We start from the raw sequence: 13682 nt of genomic DNA, 5'->3' as shown, positions 1-13682 counted from the left end.
TCACAAGCTTCTTCAGTTTCAAAAGTTACAAAGCAAAATTGTCTCCTTTGGTTTTTCACTTTGTCAAACAGAATTTCCCCTTTTCTCCACGATGTTCAGTCAGTGCATGACAATTCCATAAATGACGAAGCAGGAGTTGAACTTTCATAGGTTTATTTTCACACATATATGGACACGGACATTTCTAAGCTACCACACAAACACATTACAATACAAAAGGCGGGAGAGAGAGTATGTACATGTCGCCGCGTCGTCGTCTCGAATACATCTGGTTAGGGGAACAGAATTTCCCCTTTTCTCCACCGGAGGGAGTCAAAACTCTAACAAGTAGAATAATAATTTTAACACTATTCCATTACAGTTCTGACTTTACATTACTCCATTACATCACTATATTATGTTGATATAGAAAAGAGTCCCATTTCATGGCTCTTAAACAAATGTACTCTCATGCATAATTTGAGACATCAGAAAATCTGTCTCCCGAATCCATCTGGATGAGATCTTTATTGAGCAAAATGCACACACATTAAGTATTCAATTACATTTAACAAAAGAGGAAGGAAATTTTCTAGTCTTGGGCATCTTCTCTAGTTTCATTGAATAGGCATTTGTGCTTTCTATGTCTAATGGCCTTTCTATGTCTTTTTTCAGTGTCTAATGGTGTTTTAAGTGGTTTTTATTACAGATTTATGACCTCTGTGTTTTCTGTATTACCATTATATGAACACAATCGCCCAACAGCAAGCGGAAAGTTTGCCCTGAAATTTCATAAATAAAAATGGATATAGAAATTTGATACATTTAAGGATTATGTTACTAAATATGATCCAGTGTCTTATAAATAATTAAAAATGAATTTTTATTTTTAAAGCTTTTATAATGTTTTATTTAATACTTATTCAGAAATTTCCACAGTATTTGATGCCAAGAATCAGCAAACATTTAGGAACAATTTTTTCAAATTCTTAACTAATACTTGATTGAAACATATGCGATGAAAATAATGTGAGAGACAGAGGCAACCTGTTAGTTTAAATAACAAACTGTAGCAGTGTTTATTTTTTTATTGAGGTGATTACTTCCTTATCTAAGTGGTTTTAGATTTTAGGTCTGTGAATTAAAAAAAAAAATGCATTTTAAAAAAAACTAACAATTAATCTAAGATAAGTTGAATCAATATAATTACATTACATTATTATGTACTGAAATTATAATTAAGGACATAGAAGTAGTATGTTAAGTTGTCATGCATGCATGCATGTTTTGTATGTTAGACAACACATGCATGCATGCACACACATTATGGGTCAATACATTTTTTATACTAATAGTGAATTGAATAAGTTGTCATGCATGCATGCATGTATTGTATTCTAGACAACACATGCATGCATGCATGCACACACATTATGGGTCAATACATTTTTTATACTAATAGTGAATTGAAATTTCATTCCTTCATGCATGCTTCCCAATTATTCCCATAACATCCCTTCTCTATTGTATCATACCCCATAAGACCAGGAGATTTTTTCTTTCATATGTTATAATCAGTATTATAGCTAATGAATCTTAAGAGTCATGCTTTTTTGATTTTTATTTCTCTCTCAAAAGGAGCAGTCTTAGGATGTATGGAATAAAAAAGTTTGATAATGAGTTGTTCTCGAAGGAATCAAATTACTTTTTTATCTATTCTTTAATTTTGTGATATCAGTTTTCCTTTATCAGTAGTGTTAATCGAATAGAGAATGCTAAAGGGGGAAAAATACAAAGAATATTAAATAATAAAGAATTTTATTCAGAAGCAAAAAGCTGAAAGTCTTTCAGAAATGAAAGCAAATTATTTTTCATGCACTAAATAATACTGGTTATAGAACAAATTACTAAAAATACTGACTTATATGAATTAATGTATAAGTGATTATTAAAACTTGCATATTACATTCTAAGTGAATTATATTCAATTTTATTTGTTGAATGATGTTTATTTAAATCTGATAATTATTTAAATTTTAAAAAGTTTGATTTGAAAAATATTTTTTAAAATTATAATTCAGTAATCGACTATGTACAAAACTCTAAACATATTTTTCAAAACTATGATACACGTAATGAATAATTGAAACTCTCAGCAAAAAATTGAATTTTCTGCATGCGTTCTAAGCATTAACAATATAATGAAAAATGTACTTTTTATATTGCTTATTACAAAAGTTTTCAACTGTGTGAGTTATAAAAAAATAATTTTTGTATGCAATATATTAATAATTAAAACAATCATTTATGCTTTAGTATGTGAAGTAGCTGAAGATTATAAGCTGTGTGATATTCTATAAAAGAAGTGAACATTTTTAAGTAGAAAATACAAGCAGTTAGAATAAATATTATGCATAAAATACTGTCTTTTTTATAAAATCTGGATTTTTTAGAAATAGAAAAATAAAATGAAGTTGACATTGTTCTGTCTTTAAAAAGTCTATGTTCTGTCTTTAAAAAGAATTAAATTGATAATTCCACAGTCCCTAAGAAATTTATTAAATTTAATTTCTTTTTATATTCCTAAATAACTGCAATGCAGATTTTTATTATCTATGTAAATGGTTATAAAATTGGAAAAAATTTTATATGCTGAATAGGTATACAGAAAAAAAAAGTTTCATATAGTTCGTTTGGAATCAATATTTAATTTAGTCTCATTTGCAAAATTAGTGAATTACTACATTAAATGCATTAAAACTGTGATATAAAACCACTTCTTGGGTTCATTCAAGGTCAAAACCTCATTTGTAAGTTAAGAGCATTCCGCTTAGTATATAGGAGAGAAATGCTACAGGTGGTCGAAATCGAAAGTTATTTTCAACAAATATGGTTAGAAGAAAGGAATAATTTTTTAGGGCCTCATTCAAAGAAATTTTTCCGTGTTTGTTTCCTGAAGCTTGCAAATTAATAGTTTCTTTTGATAATTCTCGTTGAAGTATTATTTATATTCTTCTTGCATAATATATTACTCAGATTTACACTTAGCAAACTCAAAATTTTCTTATTTATCCTTAGGAATGGTTTTCTATGTTTATAAAAATCCAGTGAGTTTCTTTTCTTTCACTTTGTAACCTTATGATTTTCCTTATAGGTAAAGAAAATACATGTCGAAGTACTTATGTTATATCAAAAATGAAAAATATAAGTGGCATTAAATTGCGACCTGGGTCACCATGCAATGACTTCAAAGGTTACTGTGATGTGTTCCAAAAGTGCCGTGCTGTTGATGCAGAAGGACCTCTGGCAAGGCTGAAAAATCTTCTCTTCAATCAAAAGACATTAATGACTATTAAACAGTGGGTTACGGTATGTGCAATTCTAAAACATCATTTAAACAACTGCTGTATATATATATATGTAATGATATTTTAACTCTAATTTCAATTTAATTAATTTTCAAGATTTTATCTTAATTTAGCCCATAGTAACTTCATTCTAAAAATATTCTCTTATTTCGTGATCCAATTCCACAGTCTCTACTTAATTAATTCAAGAGAAGCTTTGTTAAATTGTTGAATCAGCTAAAATCTAACTTTCCCACACCGCACGTGAAGAGATAAAATACCGCTAATCATGCAAATTCTTTTTTAAAATCTCCCTGTGTTCCCCCTACCTTTTCCGCACCTGTAATGAAAATCCCTATCAAAATCTCATAATACATTAGCACTGTGAAGAAGTATTTTCCCTATCAAAATCATAGGTTATATAAGACCAGGGATAAAATGTCCAAGAGCTTTTTCCTCATTCCTTTCTGTGTCGTTCTGTGTGCTCGTCGCTTGTACATATGCTTGCTTCATGATGAAATAAAACGACGTCACAAAATTTAAAGTATCTTCATTGTCTTCAAACTGCATCATGCTTCACAACAAATAATATTACATATATATATATATATATATAATATACATCTTTCTTTACTAGTTCACTTTTAGTGACTGACTTCTTCTCTCTTAAATCATTTCTTTTGTAACATCATTTTTGGAATAGAATTTTTTTATTGACTTCTAATATGGCAAACTAAGTTTACATTGAAACATTATTTGTATAGAATTTAAATTTAAAAAATTAAAATAGTGGCAACATATTCAGTTGCATTGTGCTAACAGTATCAATGACTTTATCAATACACACATATTACATCCCCCACTCCCCCAAATAATATTATAAAAATTAATAAACATATTGTGTAAAGTACTATAGAAGCATACAGTGTAAATATACTATTAGCAAATATTTTAGCAAAATGTATTCTGTAAAGTCATATATATAAATACATGACAGTTAATGTACACAAATTGTATATGTAGCTCCATGGCAGTTAAGAAGTCAACAAACTTATTTTTGTATTTTATTTATTTGTTATTGAATGAAGTTTCCAAATTCTTATCTTAATGTTTGCATCATTAATTTAAAACATTTTAAATTGTATTGTTTACCCCTCTACCAAAACGAGTTGCTCGTTTAGATATATTTATTGTTGTATGGATGGTGTTCTTTCTTATTCTAATAATAACTAATAATTCCCAATAACTAATTTTTGAACAGTTAGAGAGAAGACATACTTCCAGTTAGAAAAAAGCTTTGATGAGAGGAGGAAATGTGTTTTATGTTGTTTGAGTCAATAAATATATTTATCAAAAAGTTATACAAAATCTGATTTTCTTATATAGTTCCCAGTCATATTTAGTAAAATATTCATGACCTTCTAAGAATAAAATGAAAAAATTCCATTCTTCTGTGATTAAAACTGACCTGACATATAAAATGTTGAAAATTGCTATTTTAGACAAATTTTACCAATAAATTCAAAACCTCAAGATTCTGAGGGATTGCTTGCATGTTGAAATTATGTGCCATTGTGTTGTTTTTCAAACTATTCCTTAAAATAAGTATGTATATCATCACTATTTAGGTTAAACATCTACAACTTGATTAGTTTTAGTCATAAAATAATGGGGTTTTTAATAATGATCGACAGTTTTTTACTAAATATGATTGATAAGACTGAGTTACAAATAGAAAGTTACTATTCATATTTTTTCAGAAATATATTTATTGACTCAAACAATTTAAAATATATTTCTTCCCGTAATTTAAAGCATTTTTTTTTCCAGTTGGAACTATATATTTATCACCTACTCGTATATATTCACCTGTATATTTATGTATTTATTATATGTTAAAATATGTTTATCATAAGTTTAGTTCTATATATATTAATCTGTATTTCTCAACAGAGTTGCTGGTGGGGAGTTTTGCTTTCTGTTGTTGCATTTGCAATAGTCATGGGCATATTCATAAAATGCTGTGCCGTCCACACCCCAAGCAGTAATCCAAGAAGAGCACCTGCTCTCAGAATAACGGATACTTTACGACATCCTGCTGATACTCTAAGAAGAAAAGTAAGTCAAATGTTGAATTCTTTTGTCTTCCTCCATTTTGTCATTAACTGTCACAGTCGATGATAATGGCAGGTGGTGTAAATAATTGTGCAGTTTTCATTTAAAATTCACACTGAATAGTATATCTTGGATTACATCGAATGAATTTTAATGTTTTAAGTTTTATAAAACATTCTAGACTTTATTTAAAAATTAATTTATTTTCACAAAATTCTTTTAATAAAACTTTTTCTGTGTTTCAACATTTGAGTAAATAGCATAACAGAATTGGACATTATTGCGCATTAAATCAACTATGGAAGCTATTTGATGGAAATATATTCTATATGAGAAAGTAAAAATATATTTAATAATAGATCCAATGATATGTCATCATTGTTATAAATAACTGCATTTTCAAATATATAATATTGCTATAATAATATATCAATAATAATGTATTAAAAATACTATATATTAATAATTTTTATTAAATATATATTATTATTTATTATCAATTAAAAATAATTCTCTGTATTATGGAAACTTCATTTTTTCTCAAACTATATAATTTATTCGCCTTAAAATTTTATTGACCAGAACTTGAGATATGTGCAAGATGATATATAATGTAATATGGTATATAAATAATTTCCATAACCATTCCAGAAGTTATTTGTTAGAAAATGAGGAGAAATGGAGGAAAATATGTGAATTTTTATTTATTGGTTAAATGTTTTCAAAAAATAATTAATTTGAAAGTTTGACATAGTAGAGTTCAATTAAAAATTGAGTTATGATTTATATGTTTGAATCTGTTGACAATGTTTCCATTTAGGAAGAGCTCTTGTGACTGGCAAACAAAAAGAAATGCCACGTTTATTGTTTTGTTTTATTTTATAGATAAAATTAACTTAGTTATGATATCCTTAATGTAGTGTAATTTTTCCCCATTGCAATATGAAAATTTGTTAGGAATATTTTGATTATTTGAAAAGTCAATATTTTTTTTTAATTGATTTTCAGCGCCACCGTCATCAACAGCCACCACCTGGACCACCACCTCCTTATCCTGGGCCTAGGCCCTCAGCTCCTCCAGCTCCAGGCCCTTCTATTGCAGGACCTTCTCATGGTTATGGGGAAGGCCGTGGGCATTATAATCGCCGGGACAAAGCTCAGCAGCCTCCCCCAACACGGAACAAGAATCGTGTTGATGACCATGCTTATATCTATAACAAAGGTACTGTTTTAGAAATGAGGGGGAAAGCATATGCCTGACCAATAGTGTGCTTAGTTTCAATTCTTCGAATGCCTTTACTCATCATGGTTCTTCATCAGTGGCATTTTGCCTTCATTGGGGCGATGGACTGATGTAAATGGTCATTTTACTTTCAGCAGAAATTGAAAGTTAATGCTTCAATAAGAAGAGTGGAGCAAATGTCATGTGCTGAATTTATCACTTGGTTTAGTGATATAGGCATTTGCACTTCTGACTCTGTGCTGATGGTTTGCGGAATCTTCCCTACAAACTGGAAAGAAATTCATTATCCCAATTATTTATGTGTATCATGGGATATATACTTCCTTTCCAGTTTTGAAAAAAATTCTTTATAATTAAAATTTCTAATCCGGTTAATTACAAAATGTTGAAACTGTTGTTGCATCACTGAAGCTGTGAAGCATGAAATCTTCCAAGTATATTTAAAAAAAAAAAAGAAAACTAAACTGCTGAAAGTGTTGTTACCACTCCAAAGGAAACTGGTGGTAACATTTTGAGTGGACGATGTTCATTTCGATCTGAAATTTGTAAAATATTTGACTGGAAAAATATTCACTTCTTTTTTTCTTTTTTTTTTTGAAAAAGAAATGAACTAAGTCAATTTTTTTAGCGTTTTCATTATCTTTTTTGGAGAAATTATAATAGATATGTTTTAGAGCTAAATACTATATACATAATTAATTAGTTCAGAATTGTATTGCTTAGTGTCATTTTTTTTTGTTTTTGTGAACTGTATGTTTATATATTTTTTTAGATTTTTTATTCTTTTTTATGCTTGCCTATGAATTGATATGGAAAGACCTCAGAGACTTGCAACTCCTTCCTTCCTTACCTATCTTTTATAGAGTACTTTTTGTTATTTTTACAGTCACTGTCTTCTCAATGAAAGAACAAAGTAGTTTATGTCAATGAAATTCGGTTCTTTTCTTGTTTATGTAAAATTATTGCTCCAAGAACTAAAAGAAATTTCTTAGGCAAAACATTAGCTTGCAGTTATGATAATATGTACCAATTATTCTTTAAAAATTTTTTTTATATAAGCATTGAAAATTTCAAACATTGTTTAAAACAGCGATTATTTATTGGTAAGTGCATTTTATAATAATAATAATAAAAAAGATCAGTTTTAAAAATTTGTTTCTATGCAAAAGAATATTTAGCATTGGATAAAATTTGCTAATTTTTCTTTTCCTGGTGTAAATATTAATTTGCATTTACTTTATCTCTTTTAAATGTCTTTTTTGGTAAGATTTAATATAAATAAGCATAATTTGATCATAAATTGTTTAATATTTTAGCTTATTGCTTAAAAAAAATCTTATTTTATTGTGTGATTTGAATGACAATAAGGCTGCCATTGGCATTTTGAAAAAGACAAAGTTCTGGTTAATGTACATTATTTTACAAAATGACCCCTTTATTATTTTGTTAAACAAATTTCAGCTTATTAATAAAATTAGGTGTTACATTTGTATATATTTAATTTTAGAATCAATAGATGCATCAACTTATTATAATATCAAAAAGAAAAATTATATTTTGATATTTCTCCAAATAAAAGTCAAGAGAATCTTCTAAAATATTGGGTTATATGATGTTACTTATTGTTAATTGATTTATGCCGAAGAAAACGAATGTTAAAAGTATGACTGTTTATTGTTGTGAACATTTTATTTTATTCTTAAAAATTTGCATAAAAATATACACATGCAAAAAAAAATATTTTTTGATGCACCACTTTTTGATAGGATTTGAATAATTCTTTTTTGAACAATTCTTTTGTTTTGATTGTATATAATATGAAACATGTTTCATAAAAAATAAAATGCTATTAAAAATTGCATTAAATATTCCAGAGTGAAGCAAAAATCAATTGAGTATTCTTTTTTCATAACAATCGTATACCTCTTGCATAATGCTATATGGAGATTTTAATTTTTATTAAAGTTGAATTTTAAAATTTGAATTATAATCTTTTTCTACCTTTGAATATTTAATGTTTCTAAAATTAGGTTTTTGAATTTCCTATCTTTTAGTAAATTAAATTACAATATAGCCTTTTGATTTTGAGGAAAGGAATTTTTTATATCTCTTTGAATGGTGGCCTTATGTTATTCATTTTTCAATCTTTCTCTCATTTCTTTTCATTTTAGCTTTTCTCATGTCATTACGAAAGTGATCCTGGGATGATCAAATGTTTTACTACTTATTTCAACTTTCAAGTATATTTTGTACTTAATACAAAATTTATACAATTGCTTCTACTTTTTATAATAAAAATTAGTCAGAATATATATATATATATATATATATATATATATATATATATATATATATATATATATATATATATATATATATATATATATATATATATATATTAAAGTTAATTTACTTTTTAATATGATTAAGTCTCCTAAAGGAATTGCACTGCCATTTTGTTTCATTTTTTTTAGTTGGGGGGGATGAGCTTTCCAAATATTGTGCAATGTCAAAAAAATGAAGGGATGGATTATTTATTGTTTAATTTAACAGCTAATAGTTTTAAAGTTAATATATTCAATTCCTAATTAATTAACTAAAATTAAAATTTTAGTATGGAATTTTATATTTTCACCCTTTTGGTTGAATTAGGAATTATGCTACTGTACTGTTTTGATCGATAACCTGTAAAAAATGCTTTTAAGTAAAAAAAAAAAAAAAAAAAAAAAAAGGTAAATAATTAAGGGGGAAAAAATGTGTTAAAGTTTGTCATGGTTTACTAATGGGTCATTCATCTTACTGAATGTTTACTGAGAGATCTTTCATGTAGACTTTTATTTCTAGGAGATTTATAAATATTGAATCAGATTTAACTTCATAAAATTTCTTATAAATGTTAAAGATCTGGATATAATTGTATGTATAGATAAAAATAAAAATTTCCATCAAATTTTTTTTTATAAAAATATTGTATTGTTTTGATTTTATTAATCATTTTGCTCACTTATATGTATATTGTTTATAAGTTGATGTTAAATGCATGTTTGAATATATGTTTAGTGATAAAAATGGTGCAAACTGGAAGTTGTTGCATCTTGTCGTGCATAATATGAAATTATAATTTCATCATTTATTAGTCAACTTTCAAAATTATATAAAAAAGTATATTTGTGAAGAAAAAAAAAAATTCCAAGTTTGTGATATCAATCATTGAAAGATACAAATGCTACTCTTAAATACTAATTTAGTTTGAAATTTTGGAGCCTGCCCTGCATTTCAAATTATACATATTATATCAAGTGTAAATTTGGTTGAAAATGTGTAGATATTTATTAAATAAAATTATAATATATAGAAACAATTTTAATGATTGCTGTATAATTAATTTATGCTCTGATTTTTTTCAAAGCTTACATTGTGATTTTATTATTCATGATTTTTATTCAATAGATAATTGGTATCTTGTTTTGATGCTAATTATATTTTATATGAAGAATTTCAAAAGGGAAATATTAAATGATGTGCAACAGGAAATATATATATATGTATGGACTATTTAACATTTTTTATTTTTTGTATAAGACAATGACTGTATGCATTATTTATTTATTTCTTATGATGTTTCACCTATTTCATAATCATGTAAAAAGTAAATTTTTATTTATTTGCATTAGAAATAATTCATTTAAATTGATATTTCATTTTTACTTTAATGAATTCAAAATTAAATCAGTCGTTTAGTAGAATTAGTAATTCCAATTTGCTCATTTCAGTATTAGCCAAAATGCTCATATTGTAAATGTTTTAATATGGCAGTTTTTTAAATGTGTGTTCTTTTTCTATTTTTTTTGTTCATTCTGTTCTTTTTAAACTGTGACCAGCGACATATTTTAAGGCAATAAAAATGGATGTTACATAATTTTTTAAAGATACATTCATCAAGATTAGTTAAACTAAGCATTTAATTTAAGTAATTAAGCATGTACTTTTTTTATATTAAAATTCAGCATAAAGTAATAAAATTTTCTTCCAATTTTTGCTATTGTTAATAATTTTTAGAAATTAAATACATGATGTAAATTTTGATTAACCAGTTATGCTTTTATCGAGAAAGCCAAAAATTTAAATAAACATGTATATAATTTATAAATAAGCATTTTATTCTGTCATTTTTACATGCACCTCAATTTTCTTACCGTAGATAATGTTAAAGGTTGAAAGAGAACTAATTTCTTACAACCCTCAATTGTAAATGAAACTTATAATTTTAGAATATGCTCGAATATATGCCATAAGTTTCAGAAATATTTTATAGAACAAATGTAAGTCTTGTGTAAAAGTAATAGTTAAGCCTAATGAACAGTAATGCATTAATATAACAGTTGAATACTTAACCTGGTTCCTATGAGGTGACTTGGGATCAGTTATCTTTTGCTTCATAAATGTAAAAGTTACAGCATTGATTTAAACTCTAGACAATGGGATGGTTGCTTTAACTTATAGTGAAGAAAGTCTTGACATAAAGGTTTCTATATCAGTTAAAATGAAAGAAGTGTTCGATAAAAATATTCTTGTTTTAGCTATCCAAGTAGAGATACCTAGATGGGTGTTGATAATCCATAGCAAAAGCAAGAAAATTAGAATACTTAATTGCTTGAAATGTTCATTGTGATATTTTTATGACTAAACTACCAAGTCCACCTCAAGTGACCTTCACTACGTGATTTGTAATTATTTATACCCTCTTCCTTTTTTGAAAGGTTGGTTGAATTTGTTTTTAAACTTTATGTGCAGTGAAGCTTTGGTTTTTAATTTTCATCTTTTCCTCTGAATATTATCAATTCCTTATTTTTGAGTTTTTCATTTACTGGTCACAAGTACAATTTTACTATCGAAGAAATGTAATATAGCATCTTGTGACTTGTTCATGTGATGAAGTAAAAATTGTGAACATTTGAGTGTACTTTTAATTTTAAATTATTTTGAAAAATATTTTTAAATTAGTAAATTTGGCTTAATTTAATTTGATTTAATGCTTAAATTTCAGAGAATTTCTTTTCGATTATATTTAAAATATCAAAGTAATGGTTGCTAAGTACTATTAAATTCCATCGTTTTTTGTTTCTTTTAAAGAAAGATATTACCGAATAGTCGGTAACAAATAATTATGAAACATTTTTTATCGATATATGTATTAAAATTTTTTTTAAATGTAATAAATGATAAAAAAAAGATTATTTTCAATTTCTTTGCATTGCCTCAAAAATAAATCAGAGATAAGAGGGATGGGATACAGTCAATTTAGGCATGAGATTGAAGAATGGCTGTTAATTGTTTAATGGATGTCAATTGAATATTGTAAAAATACTCTTTGCTATAAAAAAATATTTTCCATTTAATTTAGACTGGAAATGTTTAATATGAGATTATATTTTTTTCATTTTCAACTTTTAAAAATGTTCTCATTTTTTTTTGTATTAAATGAAGTTTTGTGTTGATAAATATTTTTTTTCATGCAAAATAATGAGTGAATTTTGGCGGCATATCACAGAGATCATTTAGCCCTCATGGATTTAGTATACACCATTTGCATGGTTCATGCACAGGACTGTCTATGTGGCAGTTCTTTGGAATCAGATTTTGAATCTAGAATCCTTTTGCCCAAAGTTAAAACCTTACTGTCATGCCACTACAGCTCCTAGTGTTTTGTGTTAAAATAGCGAATTAAATATTCCATTAGATAATGGATAAAAAAAGGTGAAATCCAAATTAAGGCTTGAATTTGAAATCACGATTTTATTCAAGCAGCCTTCTTTTATTATATTTTTATCAAGAGCTGTCTTTTTATTTATTTGATTTGATTTGAATAAATAAGAAAAAAAAGTACGATTGAGTATGAAAGCAATAATTTCTGTCATATCTTGGAAGTTAAATTTATTATTTTTTTAATGATTACTCTACTATTCCTTATTTTCCTATTCATTTTATAATGTATACACTGTCTTAATATGTAATTATTCTTTAAAGATAAATAATTTATTTAAAACCTTGATTAAAAATTTAGCAATGCAAAACATATTTTTAAAGCTTAGCCTTCTTCCAAATCTAAACAGATAGCAATAAATACAGATTGAAAAGTTGAAGCTTTTTATTGCAAATACTGCCCTATTTTTCAATAGAAATGTAGATTTTATTAGAAGGAAACATTTCTTGAGTTTAGATTAAAACTAAGGGAGGTCACTTGTTCATTTAGTGAACTGGCTTTGATTTTGTAAAAGTGGAATGTATTATTATTTAATATTATTTTATTGAGAGTTTTTCTCAATTTTTTTTTTATTTTATTAAAAGTACACTTTAAATGTTGACACATTTTCACTTTTGAGATTGCATATTTACCCATTTATGGATAATTATATAGCTACAAGAATCACCATATCTTGTGTAAAAAATGAAATCCAAAGTACAGCATTTTTCTTGCTGAAGATGTTCATATTCAAAGTTTCACTGCTTTGTCTCCTTTTGGTTAATTTAAATACATTGGTGTATTCATCATCAACATACTTTTTCATCTCTCATCACAAAAAAATTACTCTGTAAACAGCTGAAATATATTTTTTAATAACAATTTTAAATTGTAAATATATCTACTCTTTGAAGAGCTGTTTCATAGACTCCAATGTCTTCTGTTGCCAAATTTAATTTGTAGAGCTGTTGACCACATGGAACTGTACGATTAATTTTCTCCCACTTTAATCCATTCCTGTGCAATGTACCATTCAACCTACCTTTCACTTGTAAATTAAGTCTTGAATAGAAAAGCTAATATTCTTTTGTGATGAAATGTGATTTATATTGTAGCTTTTTAACAATGAAATTCCACATGCTATATGTGTTCAATTTTATAATAAATAAAAACGAAATAACAGTATTTGTACATTTTTCTTCACATTCTAAACGACTTTACAAGCATTATATAATTTAAGGTAAGTTTGAATTCT

At 26.5% G+C, this 13682-nt stretch overlaps 1 protein-coding gene across 2 annotated transcripts in view; it reads left to right on the top strand.

The window, feature by feature from the left end:
- Positions 1 to 8658, top strand: part of LOC129976095 (disintegrin and metalloproteinase domain-containing protein 10-like) — a 72219-nt gene extending 63561 nt beyond the window's left edge. For both annotated transcript variants that reach the window (XM_056089474.1, XM_056089475.1), the window contains exons 12-14: positions 3134 to 3348; positions 5280 to 5444; positions 6450 to 8658. In XM_056089474.1, coding sequence (XP_055945449.1) covers positions 3134 to 3348; positions 5280 to 5444; positions 6450 to 6701 — 632 coding nt within the window. In that variant the 3' untranslated portion in view covers positions 6702 to 8658. The remainder of the gene's footprint in view (positions 1 to 3133; positions 3349 to 5279; positions 5445 to 6449) is intronic.
- Positions 8659 to 13682: the final 5024 nt, after the last annotated feature.

The sequence above is a fragment of the Argiope bruennichi genome, chromosome 7 (genome assembly GCF_947563725.1).
Source record: "Argiope bruennichi chromosome 7, qqArgBrue1.1, whole genome shotgun sequence".
NCBI lineage: Eukaryota > Metazoa > Arthropoda > Arachnida > Araneae > Araneidae > Argiope > Argiope bruennichi.
Note: the sequence above shows the minus strand (reverse complement) of the source record. Positions and strands in the feature narration are given on the sequence as shown.